This window comes from Cibotium barometz, chromosome 14, assembly GCF_041138505.1.
Source record: "Cibotium barometz isolate CiBa-2024 chromosome 14, ASM4113850v1, whole genome shotgun sequence".
Lineage (NCBI taxonomy): Eukaryota > Viridiplantae > Streptophyta > Polypodiopsida > Cyatheales > Cibotiaceae > Cibotium > Cibotium barometz.
The window spans coordinates 22,097,362-22,117,742 of record NC_141059.1 but is presented as its reverse complement, the minus strand read 5'-3'; the positions used below and the strand labels follow the sequence as shown (position 1 = coordinate 22,117,742).

Sequence of the window (20,381 nt, the reverse complement as noted above, 5' to 3'; positions counted from 1 at the left end):
CTCGACTATCATGTTGCTAACTTGCTTATTCTTGGATCCTGCATATCTTGATGACTATAGACACTCGTGATGTTGCCACTACTGAAGCTACCTTGGTGTCTTCTGGTTGCAGCAACTCGAGTATGTAATCCTCATATTAAATCACTAGCTTACAACACGTATCTAGAGTGGTCGGTCAAGCTAACACCAAATAATCATGTATCTTATGATCTCGGACTCCTCTCTGGAAGCAAGGCAATAACTCATCTATAACGTCTCCGCTACGACTGCGTCTTCCTCATGGATAGGGTCTCCATCTCCTGAAAACTTTTACACCATCTTCGAAATGATATGTGGCTCCATCTGAGATGGTTTGGATTCAAGGGCAGTGCCTTATTCCTCCCTAACCATACCTCTGCCCATTTCTACAACCATATTCAACAGATCCGCCCTTGTGACCACATTTAGATCTGTGTTAGGATCCACAATTGGCCTTCGAGGAGCTATCCCCCTACCTAGACCTCGTCCTATTTCCGCATTGGTTCTTCTATTCAACTCGGGTCTATGGTTGTGTCTGGGTAAATCCTTATCATCTGGCTCATTGTAGCGAGCTCAGCCCGTCTTTGTTGGATTAAAAGCTCCATTCTCTACAAGAAGGTGGGATCAATGACCATTTCTTGTTTATCCTCTCTTGTGTAGAGTAGATTCTCTCCTCCTACAGATGCCCTAGGTAGATTGTCCACCTCTTCTTATGTTTCGAGGCTTTCATCATCCTTTGGTTCCTTATTGATGGGTTCTAGGGCTGGTATTCCCCCTTTTGTCATCCCCATCGGATGCCCTAGGTAGATTGTCCACCTCTTCTTATGTTCCTTATTGATGGGTTCTAGGGCTGGTGGTATTCCCCCTTTTGTCATCCCCATCCACATGTTATTAGTGGCATTTCTAGATGTCTATATGTCCTTGCCACGTGGTCAAAACAAATTCAAATTATCCATTTCCCTATATTCTGCCATTGTTCTTTGCATGTCGATCTCTTGCCTTTTTAAGCTTAGTAGCCGCGCAATTGTCACTCTACTTCAGCCACCTTCAAGTCTACTTCCACTTCCTCAGATGTGGGGAAGAAGATTTGTTGGCAGCATTTTTCTTATCCCTCCTAACCCTAGGAGTTATCCCACTAATCCTCATAGTGTTAGCATTCCTAGGGCTAGAAGGTTGGGTTGGTAATTCCGATCTTAGATTGTGTCTTGTGCTTGATGGGGCCATGCCCACAGATTGCGCTTCATCTTCTGTGCCATGCTGGAGACCAAAAAATCCCCTGGCCATATCAAAGATTTCGCTGGACTTTGTAGGAGAAGCTGGTTTTTCTTCCTCTCTAAAGCGAGAGAATCTTAGTCCTTCTTCCACGGATTCCCTGTCTCTGAAATGTTAACTCGAATCTTTGTATGTTTCTATCGTGGGGTCAGATTTCTCCAAGCTACAACACTCAATTGAGTGCTTGTAGAGTGACTTGAACCAACACTTCTTTGATAAGAAGAACCTAGGTGATTCGATGCATTGTCATTGGGGCTAAGGTCATCTCCAATGAGTTTCCTTGACCTCCTTAAGTGCATGAGAATATGTTTCACCATGCTAAATTACTACTCTAACCACTAAGATTAGTTTTCTATTGAGTTGACTCTTTTTGTTTTATGAAACAATAGATTTTCGTGAAACAACAGACTTCCGTGAACTAGAAGAGTGTAGTTCATGTCGTGAACCATGTTTCACGTAGTGGACCACTCATGTTTCACGCTTCAAAATTTTTAGCTGGGAATTGTAGTAATTCGAGTCAGGGCAACTCCTATGGTGTACTCTCATGAACTTAACTTAGTGGCTGGTTTGACAAACCTTAACCTGTGAACTAGCAGTCTGTGAAATGTTAACTCGTGAACTACTAATTCGTGAACTAGAAGGTTTCTGTGAACTAGCAGAGCGTAGTTTAGGTCATGAACTAGATGGTGATTCACATCGTGAAATAGAATATATTTCATGTCGTGAACTGTTTCACTGCACTTTCACAAGATAAGATTTTTGGGTTTTTTGTGTTAGACGTGTCAGGGTAAGGTGCCCTAACTTTAGTAATGCAATTCTGAATTTTATGGTGCTGATTGCGGAGAGTGTTTCATGTCATGAAGTAGCAGATCATGGTTCACGTCGTGAACTATTTCCTTCTCGTTCGCCTATTAATAGCCGCGTCAACAGAATGATGGTTTTATTGTGATTTCCCTATTCAAAAGTTCCAAAAAGATTGTGCCAAGCATTTGGAGTGCAATGCAAGTCCCAACACAACCAATGGCTCCTGTAGTTTTTGTGATGTTTAGAAAAAACAGTACAAGGCATGTCACTAACTGCTAGCTCACGCTTTAGGAATTGGTGACAAAAACAACAGAATTGAAAGTAAAACCAAGTGTAGCTTTCCTCTAGGTACTACCAAGTACTCACCCACATTTCCAAACACACGATTTTCCACAACTACTCTAATTCTTTCTCTTCTATACAAACCTTATCTACAAGTTTTATCATAGTGCACCTTTGAAATGCAAAGGCAATAGTGAATCTTGCATAGTGGGAGCTGGAGCTCTAAGAGGATGGAAGAAACAATGGTGTTTCCTCGGCAGCAGTGCTAAACATGTTATGGGCTACCGCACCTCCCAAGAGAGAACTCTACTCATTCACAATCAGAAGAAGAAATAGACGACGACTATCATTGGGTACTTTGGGTACTTACCAATGCTTCGAGCTCACGCCCCTTGAGGTTCTCCAAGATCACTTTGGGAATCTCCACTCCTCCAATCTCCACCTCCATGCTGTCACCACCATGGAGTCGCTCACAACACAATGCAAGGCAATCTTCCTCTCACTCTCTAATGCACATGCATAGAAAGGAACATGCGCTAGAGTACAGTCTCTTACCTATCTATGCCGATCTCTTTAATATGCCAATGTTGATCTCTTTAATTTTCGAACATCAATGCTAATCTATTTAATATGCCAATACAATCTCATTATGCCAACTGTATTGTTTTTTGCAATCTATAATATCCTAAAGAGTTTTAAAAGTTTAATTTTTAATGGGCAAAGGACCTTGAATATGGATGAGTGACATTACCCCTCCATGTGCAACAAGGGAGCATCTATGATGAACTTCTACAGTATCTTGAGTGGGGTGGTGTGTAAAGCTTGTAAGATTTGGATGGTAGAAGTCTGTAGAGGGATTCGAACAAACATGACCTCCACTCCAGTTTCAATGATGATGTGCTCTTTTAAATGCAAGGGTGATTTATGGTTGTGTTTAATGGATCCAAGTGGATTTGTACACATTGCACCATCCTTAAGGATGATTTAGATGTTTGGGCAACAAGCTACACCTAAACGAGTTGGAGACCTTTTCTGAGAGAGACATTATAAAATTTAGCTACACCTATCCCTCGTGTGTAGGTTGACAAGATTCAAAACTATGTTCATGTGTGGTAGGTCCAATCCCTCTACCACTAACCTACATGCTTGTGGACAATTTCAAACCTTGTTAACATGGTTGATTAAATAATTTTGTGCATGCACATGTGACATGTCTTCCACGAGTCTTTCTCGTGCCAGAACCAAACATGTCAGTAAAAGCAAGACAATGCCACCACTAATAATGGGCAATCTTGCCGCCATTAGAACCAAATGTGTTAAAGGACTCATCCATGGCCACCATACATACTATGTGGCCATCTTGGGGTGGTCTATCCTTTAGGGTGCGGTCACTATATTCCTAGTAAGAAGAAAGGGAAGCACTTTTGGGGTGGGGTGGTGTGTGGTTGAGGATGGCTCAAACGTGGGTCTACAACTAGGAAGAAGTAAGAAAGTATCAACAAGTGAGGCCAAATCGTGAAGAAGGTGAAGGGGAAGCAGTTTTCACAGCTATGGCTGCCCTAGCTGCTGCTACTTCTGCTCCTGCGTGCGGCTCGTCCATTGTTGGTGCGGCCTCTGCCTCGGCAGGCGCTTGTTCTTCTCTCGCTTCCTCTTCTTCGCGCAGATTGTTTCTCGGGAGCCCCGTGAAGGTTACCATCTCCCAATCAGGTACGCCGTTTATGAGCGTGCTATGTTTTAGGGCTCCCATTCCGCAGAAGGAAGATTAAGCCCTTATCTTGTTCGTTCCTACTCAGATGGAAGCTCTACCTGGTTTGAACTTACTCTGTTTGCTTTAGAGTTTTTTTTTCACATAAGGAAGATAGATTCATCTCTTTTCATGAAGGTCTCATATTTTCACCTGGATATTGTAGGGCGTATCATGTAGACATCCCTCCATTCGGTTCTATATGCTTCGTGCTGATGGAGACGACATTAGGCTATGCTTTCGGTTCATTTGTTGTCCTCCATAGGTGCCACATGTTTGCGATCTACACATGTCAGGGTCCTATAAGACATGCTTGTCCTTTCTGATTATATAGGGCTATACTGTAAATGTGCTCGATAGATCTCGCATACAGAAATCACCTGTGACACTCCAATGGGCTTATTCTGTGCTTTCATTGCCTCCTTATTAACGTCTTCCCACCAGATTGCCGTCTTACTGCAGTAATTTGATGAATTTAAAGTTCAAGAATGAAACCCAAAGGTTGCCTGGCCTTACCATAGCTATTGTGGATGTTTTAACTGCAAAGAATGATCCCCAACTGAAATGGCTTTTGGGCATCTCCCTTTTACCAATGTCTTTGCAGACTGTGAAGTAGCTCATTTTTGTCCTTCTGTTTACTTGAACCCTCAAAGTTTCTCTTCATGAAAATATTGCTTCGAATCTGATTGAAGCTTGTATGGCAATGTGTATTTATTCATATCAGCACATAACTGTCTCATTGTTTTGATTGAGACTTGAAGTTAACGCTGCGAGTCTTTAGTGGGTTGTTTGGTTAAGATAGTATCTGATATGTTTTTCCAGGCTCACACCGTTTCTCACCACTCCCCGTGCGAGCCACAACCTCCACCGAGGAGGCTACCACCACCTCGACCTCGACTACGACCGCAGACACCAGTTTGCAGACTGAGGAACTTATTGCAGATCTGAAAGCCAAGGTAGAATGCATACATGTGATTCTTTGAATCCAGTGGTTTTCATTGTTTCTTTCTGCTAAGGAGTCTGTGGTGACCTCCTTCTACATGGCGGTAGTTGGGTTCAGAATGACACACATATGTCGTGCTTGCACAGTGGGATGGTATTGAGAACAAGTCAAATGTCTTTATATATGGTGGAGGTGCTTTGGTTGCCCTGTGGTTGTCCTCCACTATTGTTGGTGCTGTGAACTCGGTGCCATTGGTAAGTTCCTGAGGTCCCTTGATTCATTTGCTCTTATAAAACCAAGGGCTTAGCCAAGTTTTTGTGCATCGGCACTCTATGGTGAGCTCTAAGGGTTGTTTGGCAAACAACTTTAAGGTATAATTTTATGTGGCCTCTTTTTCCAGCTTCCAAAGGTTCTGGAACTTGTAGGTTTGGGATACACTGGTTGGTTCGTGTATAGGTACCTCCTCTTCAAGGTAACTTACTTTCCAAGCTTGACCTGACCACCTCTGCAGTTCAAGCATGTGGTCATACAGTGTGCTAGGTTTTATGACCTTGGTTTTTATTGGGGCTAGTGGTGTGTTGCTCTTTCACAACACTCTCTAACTTTAAACTTATCTGACAGGAAAGCAGGAAGGAGCTAGTGAGAGATATAGAGGAACTGAAATCCAAGGTTGCTGGAACTGGCAAGGAGTAGCCAGGATGATTAACAGAAATTAGACAGAGGTTCCCCTTGTATGCTTTTTTAAGAGTTTCTTGATGTTCCTGCTGGTGCCTTGTAAATTTTGAGGATTCAAATGTAGGGCTCAAGCTGTGGAAGTGGAGACCAAAATAGTGTGGAACTCTTTTATAAATGTTTCTACTGACTTGGGTTCTGTGAGTATCTTTTTATCAGAATGTGGGCTTCCACATAAGGCTCTTGATAGGTGTTTTTGTTGATATGGCATTTGAGTACATCTCTTCCAGATTGTGGCTAAGACTTGTAGCATTTCACATGAATAAAAAAGACCATCTTCCTTCTGTAGACGAGAGTTTTTGAAATGATTAGAATTCATACTACAGAGATTTGTCAATTGAATGCTGATGCAGGTAGATAATACATTATCTGCCAAACCAGGTACCATATGCTTGCATCTGTGAGGGCGATTGGAACCTAGAGTCTTATGTATTCTGAGGTGCTGGTGTTATGAAGTCTTCAACAGCAGGTTAAGCTGAGAGAGAACAGTTGCATGGAAGAGCTTTTAGCTGCATTCTTTGAGTGAGCCTTCATAGCAGTAGGGCTGCACTTTTACCATGGGCACATAGAATGTTAGTTGGAGAAAAAGGATCAGCATAGTTAACTGGCCATTGTGGAGGAAGGGAATTGTCCAATCCTTGCTATGTGTTGCTGGGTGATTCTTTTTTTCCCAGGCTTATATGGTGCTTTTGCACTATCATATCTGAGCTGCGATTTGGCATGTGTGGCAAGCTCTCAACTTTTTAATCAAAAGTCCCACATGTACAACATATCTGTCACAAGGACGTGGTATTTATAGCCTCAAGCTTATTTGGGTGGGTGATAATGACTTGCATTAGCCTATAACCATGTCTGCCCTGCTTGAGTATTGATGCGCTTTCATGTTGACAATACCGACAGCTTTGTCTATTTAAGAGCATGTCTCACTGCGAAACAGATCTCTACCTTAAGTGACTCACTCTCCGGGATTTGCTGCATATGGCTCTTCTCCTACATGGTAAACTTTAGATGACAAAAACAACTCTCCCATTATTGTTGCTACTAGTGCCATTGATGATGCCTACTGAAGAAGATGAAGGTTCTCCTATTTTAAGTAGTGATGATGGTAATGATAACAACAATGACGCCAATGGCAATGATGATAATAATGACAACCTTACTACTATTAGTGTTGATGGTAAGATTATGAACATACTATGACTGCATTGGTGACAACAATGACAACTATGGTGTGGACGAAGTGGGGAGGGATCCATCGGTGACTATGTAGTGTGGGTTTTATTTGATATCGGAACTACTCACGATTTTAGTTCTTCATGTTCAGCGTAAATACTCTAGCTATTGACAATGGCAAGTGACCATAGCTATGAGATCACACTTGCCGAGGGTGCAGATGCGAAAGTGTGGGACTAGACGGTGCCTAGGCTAGAGATTCAGGCCTACCATGAGATACCTTGAACTTCTACATTGTGAACCTTGATTCAGCTGATGCTATCTTAGGAATATCTTGGTTTTTAAGGGAGAGTGAGACCATGGTTTGTACCAACTTTCTGAAGAGGAAAGCCAACAGGGTTGCAACTGCCCTAATGCCATCTCTTGAATCTAGATATAGATGGACTATTCTCTCTCTCAAAGGGCATAGCCAAGATGATTTATAGTTTGATTGATAGGACCTTTGTACCACTTGAGAAAATTACATATCATCAAACATAAGTGTAGACACATAGGCCTTGAGCAAATCAAACACAAAAAATACATCATAAAAAATTAACATCACCAGCTCTTAAAGATTGGGTTGAATCTTTCCCTCGTGTGTAGCTACCTTCATAGCATGATATTCGGATATATAGGCTTTGAAGCTAAAAATATTGTCTTGTGCAAAGTTGGGCTTGCACTTCTCAAAAATATAGTTGCTCACACAGTGTGCATAAAGTGTGTAAATGTAATAAACCTAGTTCACATGTGCTAATACGATGAGCATCACCCAATTGCAAGGCGGATAAAATAATATGTACAAATAATGTTGCATGGCTAACATAATAATCAAAGCGATCACACCACCATAAAAAATACCATTGGACATGTGGTGTATGTTGTCAATTATCATTAGAGTGCACACGTGTACGACATCAACTATGCCTCTTTCACATACTAAATCTATCCACAATTGTCCAAGTAATATTATTATAGTTAGAAGTAATAGGAAAAATAGTAATAAAATTCATAGACAACTGCCCCTGAGGTGCATTTGAAATTGGAAGTTTCATCCACAAACCTTGTTTCTTACCCTTATAACTTTTAACTTTTTTGGCCAACAATGATTCAGTAACAAGTTTAACTATATCATGTCTCATTGAAGGTCAATAAAACTCTCTAGCTATGGTCTGTAGAGTGGATGAAACTCCTCTATGTCCTACATAAGAAGGTTGGTGCAATTTCTAAATAACGGACTGTCTAAATGGTTGGGTGATGCATAGTCTCTTTTAGAAAAAGAGGTATCCATCATAAGAATACTCTCAGAATGAGGAGTCCAATTATTCTCTTCCATTTTAGATCTTGTAGTGGTGGCAAAGTTGGGGTCGTTGTCTCTCATACTCTGGAAAGAAGAACTCTTAATGACATATATGATATGAACATTGGGCCTTCTACTTAGAGTGTCATCTACCATGCTTTCTTTACTAGGTTGGTATTGAATAACGGATTGAAAACTTTAAATAAAGGTTGCCCACGATTTATTGTTCCTATATGAGATGAGAGGTTGACAATGAATGCTTGATACTTTGTTGGTTAGTCTTTATGACAAATTTAGTACCCATGAGATAGTGCTTCCAAATTTTAAGTACATGTACTACTGCTGTTAGTTCTTTGTCATAGGTACTAACTATACTTACTTTTGGCCAGTTTAATCTTATTGCTCTCATAAGCAATAGGATGACCATCTTGCATAAATAATGTACCTATGCCATAGTCACTAGCATCGGTTGACTAAGACAAAGAAAGGCCTCGTAAAATCACACAATTGAAAAACAAGAGTATGTGTAAGTGCGTATTTTAATGCATTGAATGCTCTTTCTTGCCTATTAGTCCATATGTAATGCAAAGACCAAGAAAAGAACGGAGCTCATGAATATCCTTTGGTTGTGGGGGGCCATGTCTCTATAGTTTCTATTTGCTTGGAATCCACTCGGATGCCATCAACAGAGATAATGTGACCTAAATATTCAATTTTCTTTTGAAAAAAACAACTCTCAGGATTGAGGTAAAGGTTGCTTTCCTTAAGAAGATTGAATACAATCTCCAAATGTTGTTTATGCTTCTTGACATGCTTATTAAAGATGAGAATATCACCAAAAAAGATGACAATAAAGTCTTAATTTTTTTTTTTGGAAAGATTCTATTCAACATTTTGATGAAGATCACTACTAGAGAACTGGTGAGTCCAGACGGCATCACTAAAAACTCATGGTGACCAAAATTGCATACGAAAAGCAGTTTTGTACACATCTTCCTCAACCATTCTTACTTGATTGATAATTAGACTTGAGGTCGATCTTGCTAAAGATGCTAGCACCTCTGGACTTATTGAAAATATCATCAACTCTAGGAATCGGGTACCTATTCTTTATGGTGTCTTGTTGAGGGCTTCACAGTCAATGCACATATAGTGAACTACTAGGTTGAATTAGCTTTCTCTCTACCAAATCTTTTATTTGTCTCTCCTTTTATTCTATGCCATTAGTTCTATAAGGTTCTTTATAAGGAGGAATACTCCTAGGTATGATGTTGATCCTATGGGCTTCAGGTCTAAGGCTAGGTGGAATTACTACTAGGTTGAATTAGCTTTCTCTCTACCAAATCTTTTATTTATCTCTCCTTTTATTCTACGCCATTAGTTCTATAAGGTTCTTTATAAGGAGGAATACTCCTAGGTATGATGATCCTGTGGGCTTCAGGTCTAAGGACAGGTGTTAGTTCATCAAGAAAGCGATTAGAGGATTGTGAGAGGAAGGAATCATATGAGGCATCCTAAGGAATGAGCTGCAAGCTTATTAACCAGGACGAGGTATATCTTTTTCCTCTTCCTCATTGCCCTTTTTACCTGTGTGTGGCTAAGGAGCACATAATTCCCACTATCTCAAAATCCTTTCAAACAAATCTTTTGATCATTATGCATGAAGTGCACTGAATGTGTGTCACAAATCAATTTGTGAATTGTGCTTATGACGCCACAACATACCCAAAACCATATCAACTCCATGTAAAGGTGCAATTAGAAACGTTCTTTTTCAGAATATGATGAAATAGACATACACAAATTTTGTATTTTTCCAAAGTGAAATTGTATTTTTGATTTTCCAAAGTGCAATTATATTTCTGATTTTGGAATGTAGCTTTAACTTTTTAATGTGAAGGTGTAGGTTTAAGATTGAGTACATTTACTAATCATTTTGAGATAAAATCATGTTGTCATGTAAGATCACAGTTTCTTTGTTGTGCACTTAAACTTGCATCTTTAAAAGTGTGTGAGGAGTAAACTTTTCTTGTTGATTGTTAGATTGCTTACCTTCTTGGTTGGATTGTTCGCCCTCACCATTACCATAGTTATCTTCGTCTTCAGATAAGTGGTGTTTGATGTTGTCATCTCCATTATCTTCATTGATCATGTTCATTTGAGCTACTTATGATTTGTTCTTTTGAGGCCAATTTGGTGAACTAATTCTGAATTCACTTGTAGCAATGAACAACATAAGCATTGGTTTTCTCTTAGGTTGATTGCCGCCTTTATATCCTCCATAGTTGTTAGAGTGATGATCGCCTTGATTCCTATGAAAAGGAATGCACACATCATGTGAAGATTCAAACTTCTTTGGGATATCATTCTTTCTTTCATAGTTCAAAGCAAGAGATATGGTGGAAGAAAGTGAGTGTTAGATATCCGTAACGCCACTACGGGCGTTACCACAAGAGGGGACGGCCTCTGGCTCACCACCCAGCCATAGAGGAAGAATGAGGATTGCCCCTCATCCCCCAGGCTATATAGTGTGTGGCCTGTCGTCCACACTAGCCTGGCCGCCCATGACTCCGTACGGGCATCCTCTCCCACTGAACCCCGGACATGGCCATCCGGTCTGCCCCGTCGGTCTCACAGGCATTACAGCCTACGTGACATTACCCCCCCTTAAGAAGAGTTTTCGTCCTCGAAAACAAACTGGGGAAACCTTTTGGAAATTGCACTACGGCGTTCCCAGGTTGCACCTCCTCATCCCTATCTGTCCATTTAACAAGTACCTTGTGGTACACTTTATGTCGGGTTTGTCTGTCTCGATACCCAAGAATCCTTTCCGGTTCATGTGGTATCTTTGGTGGAGTGATCAATTCCACCAAAATATCTAGAGAACCTACGTTCTCTAACCCGTGAACTGATTTCTTCAGTTTACTAACATGGAAGACAGGATGAACTTGAGAACTCTCCGGTAACTCAAGTTTGTAGGCTACGTTGTCGTGCCACGGCACGTCTATGGTGTGAAACCATGCATGAGAGGCTATTAAATGCAAATCCAGACGCATGGGATTAAGCGCCTGTGTACATATGGGATGTATGGCGTGTGGAGGATTTTGCTTTTGAGGGCGTTGCCAGGTGTATAGGTGAAATGGTTTGGTGTTGAGCTTGTTGCAAGCCTGTCGGGTGAGAGGTCAGATGCTGGAGAAGATGTCAGCTGCTCGGCCACTTGAATTGTGTATGCGTCCCGCATGGACAATGGGCACTTGGAAGGTCGCATTGAAGGTATGTGGAAGGGAGGGCAATTAATAGGTGAAGGGGCCTTTGTTGCCTTTAAAATAGGTGGGTGTGAAAGTAATATGGGTGGCCATCTTTAGGCCTTTAAATGATAAAATGTGACCATAAAAGACAAGGCATGCGTGGAGATTGGAGCAGCTGCCACCGAAGCAGTCTAGAAGCTGGCGAATCACGAAAAGAGACGGCGGGAAGCCGATAAGGGGGGGCCCATGTGTGCTGGTGTGAAGGGAGAGGGACGCTGCAGGCAACCAGAAGGAAGGAGGCAGCAGCTGCTGCAGAAAAAAGGAAGATAGCCGCTTTGATCAGTGAGGGTCGTTTTGCAGAGACGCGGCTCTGGTGATCAGGCAGCCACAGGCGCTGAAGCTAGCAAGGAGAGTGTGGGGGTTCGCAGCTGCAGACGTGAAAGAAAGCGCGGAGGTGCTGTTGTGCAGACCCAGACGACGGCTGGAAGGTGTGGTGGCCTCCGGGTTCTGGAGTAGCAAAGTGGCTGGTGCAGCCGCAAGCACAAAGGAGGGGCGCTGCAGCAGGTGTGCAGCCGTCTGAGTGGTGGACGTTCAGTCTATGATGGCCGCTATTGATAATGGGCAGTCATTAGAAGTTGTCTAATGCCTTTTTTGAAGGACAGCATCCTTGATTGTATATGAACTCCATGATTTTGTCAGCCAGGTCAGCACTGTTTACAGTACAGCTAGTCTATCAGAACGTTTCTAATGTTTTTTGGAGTTAATTTTGAGTGCCATGAGGACACAGTATGATCAACTGGGCGTCAATTGTGTTGGATGCTAGTCAGTGAAGACAGCAACACTGCTTTTGCTCTTATGTTACAGTTTTTCTTACAGAAAGAACATTGTGTGCTTCATTGTTCGTGGGCAGACTTTAACAGCTTTCTGAGTGCTAATTTTGATGTGCTGAGTGTCAAAGCATAGGAGACATACTAACCAGAAAGCAGTACATGTGATACCAGCTGACAGTTCTCTAGACTCAGATTCTTGAGTCCACTTGTGGATGTTCACTTTCATGTCTATGTTTATGTTCTTCTCGTGTATGAGTCCCCTGTCTCAGGGTTGTTGAGACATCTTTTTTAGCAAGTGCAAAGATGACTGAGGATTTGGTTTGAACATATGATAAATGGGATGATGGTGATACACGATGAAATTTCTATGATGTTTGAGTGTTGTTTTGGATGAATCTATATTACATGGAATCAGTTGTGGATGAGCATGTTGACTTGTTTGAAGGCTGTTGGGACATTTCTTGGAATGAAGGTTTAAGGTACGAGGGTTACAGAACACATTAGCTGGATTGTAAGGGATTTGAAAACTACTCTCACAGCCAGAAGCCCCGCGCTTTCCCAGCGACACCGCCCACGTCACGACAGCTTTGGTGAACCCGACGTGAAACCGCTGGGGTGAGAGTACGTAGAGATGGCTAGCAAAATGGAGTATTTGTATGCAGAGATGAAAGAGCTTGAAGAGCGGTTCAGGAAGATTGAAAAAGAAAAGCAAATTCAGGAAGCAGTGGAAATTGCAGTGCAATTGGTGTATGACAGGGTCAATATATTTGATGGTTACGATCCAGAAAGCTATCTAAGGTGTTATGAGACAGAGATGAAGAATCAAGGGGTTCCTGAAAACATGATGATTGCATCTTTTGCATACCTTGTAAGTTCTGATTTAAAAGATGAAGTGCTGGAACTAGCAGAGTATCACTCCAAACGATGGAGTGATTTTGCATATGCACTTGTTTATGCGAGTTCCAGGTATAATGTGAGCTGTGATAGTGTTCCAGCAACAATCAGAGCCAATTTAGAAGCGATTGTTGATGCATGTCTTATGGAGGACAATCAATTGCTATTCAAGGCTGATACAGAGATTGTGGAGGCTGTTTATGCTAAATTGGGACTGCAAAAAGCCATTAGTGAGCAACAAGGCCTTCACAGTGCCAAAAGTGATGCTTTGCTACAGACTCATAAAGATGCAATGGGTGAACTCTGCAAGTATAATCTGTCTTCCTTGTTTGAGGGTGCAGACATACAGGGTCCTATGATCATACCAAATGATGTGTGTATGCCTATGCTTGAGGAGACACTTGATTCAGAGAGCTTCACGACAGGTGCTCAAGACCCAGTATACGAGGAAGAGGACTGTGAAGCATGTAAGCTGTGTAAACTTGAGGATTCTCATGACGAAAGTGCTCATTTGAAGGGTATTCCTCAGGTGTCGTATCATATGTGTGAAGAACAGCAGGAACCAATGCTTCTTGCTGAAAGCATGATTGCAGAGTTTGAAGATCTAAGACAAGAAGAAGATGCTATCATTACTGCATTCTTATCTAGTTATGATGCTTATAAGCAGGATGATGTACATGAATATGCAGACGGGCCACAAGTATGTGTGATTGATTTAGAGGGGGTGAGTGATATGGGTGATTCCAACAGTGATGTTGTTTCTGAAGCTGGTTGCCAAGGTTCTTTGGATTTGGGTTATTCTGGAATGCTAACAGGGTGTTCCAACAATAAACAGGGTGATGCTATGTCATCAGTGTCAGGGTTACCTTGCAGCCACATTTGTGAGCAACAATCTCGAGCTTGGAAGCCTGTTTATGATGATGATTTGGAGAGGGAAATTGAATCTGTCTTTTTGGATCATGCAGGGTTCAATGACATACAGATTCAAGGGTACTTGGGTGAGGGACCCATAATTCTAAGCCCATCTGCAGACAGGTATCAAGAAATACTGGGAGATAACATGCAGGATATGCAAAGTGTGGCCACAGAGCCTCATGAGGCTGCATATGAGCAACCAAATGGATATAGCTATGGGGGTATGAATGTTCATGATAATCAACATGTGGGATTACAAGATAATAATGGCTTCAATGCGATTGATCCTGGATTGGATGCTATCTTAGATGATGCATTGGATGATTTCATGATATATAATAGATCTCCATCAGCCTTGGGCTCTTCTATGCTTGATGCTAGTCAACTGTTGGTTGCAAGTGAGGATGTGCAGGTGTTATGTAAGCCAAATGATTGTGATGAGATTGATTCAGATCTGGAGGCTATTCTCGATGATGCCTTGTTGGACTTTGTATGTGTTGATGCTTTTCCGTCTTTGGATGAGAAGAATGAATGTTTGTCAGTGGGTGAGCTGGATCCGGGCAGGGTAGATTTGGATGGGATGTTACCAAGTGTGTGTTCCATGCTGTTAATGCAGTTGTTACTTGTTGTGGCCATACAATATGTGGTGCAAAGGCTTCAAACATGGCCTGAGGAAATTTTTGAAGCAAATCATTTTGAAGAGCATCCCACTTTGAATGATGAGGGTAATTATGCATATGCGGGGAATCTAAGTGAGGATAGGGCTTCATATGAGCAAAGGATATGCCACATATGCCAAAAGCGATTGGTATTTGATCCAGGTGGGAAAGCAGAACCATTCAGATGTGATTGCTGAGGCTTGTACATATACCAATGTTGGTGTGCAAATAATGCATGGACACTGAATTCCGTGACCTGTGTGGCACATACCAGAGGATGTGCAGGTTTAGAGGGGGTGGATGTCGTGCCACGGCACGTCTATGGTGTGAAACCATGCATGAGAGGCTATTAAATGCAAATCCAGATGCATGGGATTAAGCGCCTGTGTACATATGGGATGTATGGCGTGTGGAGGATTTTGCTTTTGAGGGCGTTGCCAGGTGTATAGGTGAAATGGTTTGGTGTTGAGCTTGTTGCAAGCCTGTCGGGTGAGAGGTCAGATGCTGGAGAAGATGTCAGCTGCTCGGCCACTTGAATTGTGTATGCGTCCCGCATGGACAATGGGCACTTGGAAGGTCGCATTGAAGGTATGTGGAAGGGAGGGCAATTAATAGGTGAAGGGGCCTTTGTTGCCTTTAAAATAGGTGGGTGTGAAAGTAATATGGGTGGCCATCTTTAGGCCTTTAAATGATAAAATGTGACCATAAAAGACAAGGCATGCGTGGAGATTGGAGCAGCTGCCACCGAAGCAGTCTAGAAGCTGGCGAATCACGAAAAGAGACGGCGGGAAGCCGATAAGGGGGGGCCCATGTGTGCTGGTGTGAAGGGAGAGGGACGCTGCAGGCAACCAGAAGGAAGGAGGCAGCAGCTGCTGCAGAAAAAAGGAAGATAGCCGCTTTGATCAGTGAGGGTCGTTTTGCAGAGACGCGGCTCTGGTGATCAGGCAGCCACAGGCGCTGAAGCTAGCAAGGAGAGTGTGGGGGTTCGCAGCTGCAGACGTGAAAGAAAGCGCGGAGGTGCTGTTGTGCAGACCCAGACGACGGCTGGAAGGTGTGGTGGCCTCCGGGTTCTGGAGTAGCAAAGTGGCTGGTGCAGCCGCAAGCACAAAGGAGGGGCGCTGCAGCAGGTGTGCAGCCGTCTGAGTGGTGGACGTTCAGTCTATGATGGCCGCTATTGATAATGGGCAGTCATTAGAAGTTGTCTAATGCCTTTTTTGAAGGACAGCATCCTTGATTGTATATGAACTCCATGATTTTGTCAGCCAGGTCAGCACTGTTTACAGTACAGCTAGTCTATCAGAACGTTTCTAATGTTTTTTGGAGTTAATTTTGAGTGCCATGAGGACACAGTATGATCAACTGGGCGTCAATTGTGTTGGATGCTAGTCAGTGAAGACAGCAACACTGCTTTTGCTCTTATGTTACAGTTTTTCTTACAGAAAGAACATTGTGTGCTTCATTGTTCGTGGGCAGACTTTAACAGCTTTCTGAGTGCTAATTTTGATGTGCTGAGTGTCAAAGCATAGGAGACATACTAACCAGAAAGCAGTACATGTGATACCAGCTGACAGTTCTCTAGACTCAGATTCTTGAGTCCACTTGTGGATGTTCACTTTCATGTCTATGTTTATGTTCTTCTCGTGTATGAGTCCCCTGTCTCACGGTTGTTGAGACATCTTTTTTAGCAAGTGCAAAGATGACTGAGGATTTGGTTTGAACATATGATAAATGGGATGATGGTGATACACGATGAAATTTCTATGATGTTTGAGTGTTGTTTTGGATGAATCTATATTACATGGAATCAGTTGTGGATGAGCATGTTGACTTGTTTGAAGGCTGTTGGGACATTTCTTGGAATGAAGGTTTAAGGTACGAGGGTTACAGAACACATTAGCTGGATTGTAAGGGATTTGAAAACTACTCTCACAGCCAGAAGCCCCGCGCTTTCCCAGCGACACCGCCCACGTCACGACAACGTCCCCAATCTTCTTAAGGACCTTGAAAGGACCGCAATATCTAGGAGAAAGTTTATCACACTTTACCGTTTGCATGGTTGCTGACTGCACAGGAACCTTTAAAAATACAAAGTCACCTTCTGCAAAGGTCACTTGTCTGCGTCCTTTATCGGCAAATGTGCTAGCGCGACCCTGTTCGCTATACAGATGCTTTCGCGTGCAGCTTTGAGCATATCATTCATTTATCAAGGAACTCCTTGACAGATTAAATCTTCTCCTTTTCCAGGCCTACAGCCATCGGAGATCTCGGCTGGAATCCATACATTGACATGAATGGTGTAAATCCAGTAAGCAAACTCTAATATGGGCAAATATTCTTCCCAATTTGATTGCTTCTACTTACATAAGAACGCAACATATCCTCGAGTATTTGGTTAACCCTTTCTGTTTGACCATCAGACTCCGGATGGTCCGCCGTACTCATACTCAGAGTGGTATCCAGCTTTTTGAAGACTTCCCTCCAAAAGTGGCTGTTGAACTTTCTATCTCTATCTGACACTATATCTGCGGGCAGACCATATAGCTTGTAGAGATGTTCAATAAAGAGTTTTTGCCAACTCTGGCGTTTTAACAGTTTTCTTCTTGGCAATAAACTTTGCCATTTTAGTTAACCTGTCCACTACCACCCACATTGAGTCATTCCCTCGACTCGTCTTGGGTAAACTGGTAATGAAATCCATGGAAATGCTTTTCCATTTCCCTTGAGGAATCTCCAGCGGATGGAGTAGTCCTTCCACCTTAAGACGTTCATGTTTATTGACCTGGCACTTACTGCATTTCAGCACGTAAGTCTGGACGTTCTTAAACAAACTAGGCCAAGAAAACTGTCTTTTTACTAGTGCATAGGTCTTCTGAATCCCAGGATGACCTGCACTTGGACTATCATGACTTTCTTTAAGAATTTGGGCCCGAAAGTCACCAATAGTTGGTACACATACTCTACCCTTGTAAAGTAAGTACCCGTCGTCAATGGAGTAATTAGCATATTTCTCCCCCCGACGAAGTTTAGCATCATCCTTTGAAACCGTGTAGGAAAACAAAGGTGATGAAGGGCCTACGTCTAAGCTCTCCGGCTCAAAACTATACTTCGAAGACTCGGCTAGCCTCTCCGGACTAACTCTCGCCTCGCTACCCGCCGCCGCATCTACGGCCAGTCTCTCCGGACTAGCATTACGTGCCGGCAAGGAAGGTGGGCACGGCTGTGACAAAGTGCGTACGCGTACAGCGCGCCAGACCTCTGTAAAGACAGGATCATGCTCACACAAGCCATGATTTGGTATTTTAACCAAAACCTTAAGGCAAATTTCATGCCTTGATTTTGCATCATGTCATTAGCACAGAAGCTAATGTACTGGAGAGCACTCTAGTAGCGCAAGTTCTTAGACTATGCTACTAGATATTTGTAGACTACGCTACCATGTTGCATCACCAACTTGTTAAAACTTCTCCTTGGAAAGCTCTACGGCCATAGGAGAAATAAACTAGAGCCAATCTTATCATGCATCACAAGGATTAGTTCCAAAGCTGAGAGATACTTTCTCTCTTAGAGTAACATCATTGCACAAGCATATGCTCTAGAATCTTGTTGAGTTTCTAACTACCATCAATCTACGGATGGTTAAACTCCACTCTAACTCAGAGTAAATGTAAGTTTTTTGAAGATTTTTCTTCAAATATAACAATCAAACTTCCTATCTCTTATGCCATACTATATATGCGGGCAGACCATATAGTATGTGGAGATGTTTGATAGATATTCTTGCACCACTACGGGTGTCTGGAGTTACATCCAATCACTTATAACTCTTTGTTGTTATTACCAGACACATCTTTCAAGTATTGTCTGGACTCACACAACTATTCGAGTTTATGTGATATTTGAGGATATCCCTCCTTTCCCTCAAGAAAGGTTTTTGTCCTCAAAAACTCTACTCTCAAGCGGACTACGCGCTAGTGTCATAGGTCCAAGAACAAATCTAGACCGTGTTTAATATCATATGTTATATTCTTCAGTCCTTCCAAGAAACTTTTAAACATCTTGCAACGAAGATGTGGTATAGTGTCTACGCACATATGGTGGTACTATTGATAAACTGCTTTGCAACAGATCAGTGGTTTCACACTTGTAACAAAGTGCTTCATTGTTGCATATTATTACCCTTCATAAGCGGTCACACACTTATGAATTATTTGGGTGGGTTGTACCATCTATCAAGAAAAATTCCAAACTACTAATAACCACATTATCAATCCACAGATAATGACTGAGCTTGCTGCGAAGCCATAGGTTGCTAGATAATTGATGGTAATTACACAAGCCCAATGTCTCATTACATCATACATTCAATATAAATGCAAACATCACAGTACTTCGTGATGATGAACTTAGGAATTTCATCCTATCCCTGTTTGGTGTTGGTATGAAGTATAACTATGAGAACATTATTTGCTGCCTCCTCATTATAGCGGCAAAGCTACCTACCCATCACAGGTGGCAATCTCTACCAAGCTATAACCAATGACAAGCAAATAAACGAGTACTCTTGCAAGAACTTCATAACCATATGTCATACCAAACTCATAATCACTACGGATTAAATGCCAGGGCTTGCAAAATTGAATGTTATCTGATAGGTAGAGGTGATTATCAAACTACGGATGACCTCGACAACTCACTAGGACTAGTGATGTGTAACTTTTAAGTTACTCCACTTTCCTTGCTTATTCCATACCATCGAACAAATCGGTCCCTCGATTTGAGCAACGTCAACATATTTATGAGTACCTCGATACTCATGGATTGTGGTTCGGTAATTTAAAATGTTGATCTAGAGTATCTTTCACTCGAGGATCTTAATTTTATTAGCAGCTATGTATTAGTAGTGAGTAACTACGTACCCACTATCATCACACTAGTAGCTCCATACTAGTCTGTGAGTAACTCCATACCCAATGGCGTACCTCCCCCGAGTGGGAGTACCATATACAACCATCTATAACAAGATGCTTAAGTCACTTGCTGCTAAGAAGTGACTACACAAATTGACCCCTCCCTTGCACATTGCAGTACAATATCTGGTATTACAACATGAATTTTTGGACGTCCTTATCATAGAGGTCAACTAAAAAACTAGTGCATAGGTCTTGTGGAGTCTCGGCTGACCTAACCACACCACTGGTGACTTCCTACAAAAAATGTGGCGCCGAAGTCACCACCTATGTACTTTAACTCCGTAAAGTACATGGTCTTCATCTATCATCTATGGAAAGTTGTAAAACATTCCTGCAATGGATTTTTATCACCCTAAAATTATTGTGCACTATTTTAGTGTGAAGAGCTTTTTCCTGGGTACCATGGTTCACCCCAAGCTCATCTTTTGCTAAATTCTCCGATTTAACAAAAGATATGTCTGCCTCCGAACACTCCGGTTCAGCCCCAGACTTTGAGTTTACTTCTTGACACTTCGGTTAAGTCAAAACTCACCAGATACAGTAGGATTTACCACTAAG

The 20,381-nt window shown here is 42.1% G+C and overlaps 1 protein-coding gene across 1 annotated transcript; it reads left to right on the top strand.

The window, feature by feature from the left end:
* Positions 1 to 3,802: 3,802 nt before the first annotated feature.
* On the top strand, positions 3,803 to 6,079 carry LOC147631808 (protein CURVATURE THYLAKOID 1A, chloroplastic-like). The gene is made up of 5 exons (XM_086808333.1): positions 3,803 to 4,083; positions 4,943 to 5,076; positions 5,210 to 5,317; positions 5,464 to 5,535; positions 5,685 to 6,079. The coding sequence occupies exons 1-5, from the start codon at positions 3,927 to 3,929 to the stop codon at positions 5,754 to 5,756; spliced, it is 543 nt and encodes a 180-aa protein (XP_086664459.1). The 5' UTR covers positions 3,803 to 3,926; the 3' UTR covers positions 5,757 to 6,079.
* The last annotated feature ends 14,302 nt before the right edge of the window (positions 6,080 to 20,381 follow it).

Excerpts from the sequence above, each read along its gene's own strand:
- LOC147631808 (XM_086808333.1), top strand. The coding sequence starts at position 3,927 with ATGGCTGCCCTAGCTGCTGCTACTTCTGCTCCTGCGTGCGGCTCGTCC. Across the intron at positions 4,084-4,942 it reads GGTTACCATCTCCCAATCAG|GCTCACACCGTTTCTCACCA; the intron begins GTACGCCGTTTA and ends ATGTTTTTCCAG. Across the intron at positions 5,318-5,463 it reads CTGTGAACTCGGTGCCATTG|CTTCCAAAGGTTCTGGAACT; the intron begins GTAAGTTCCTGA and ends CTCTTTTTCCAG.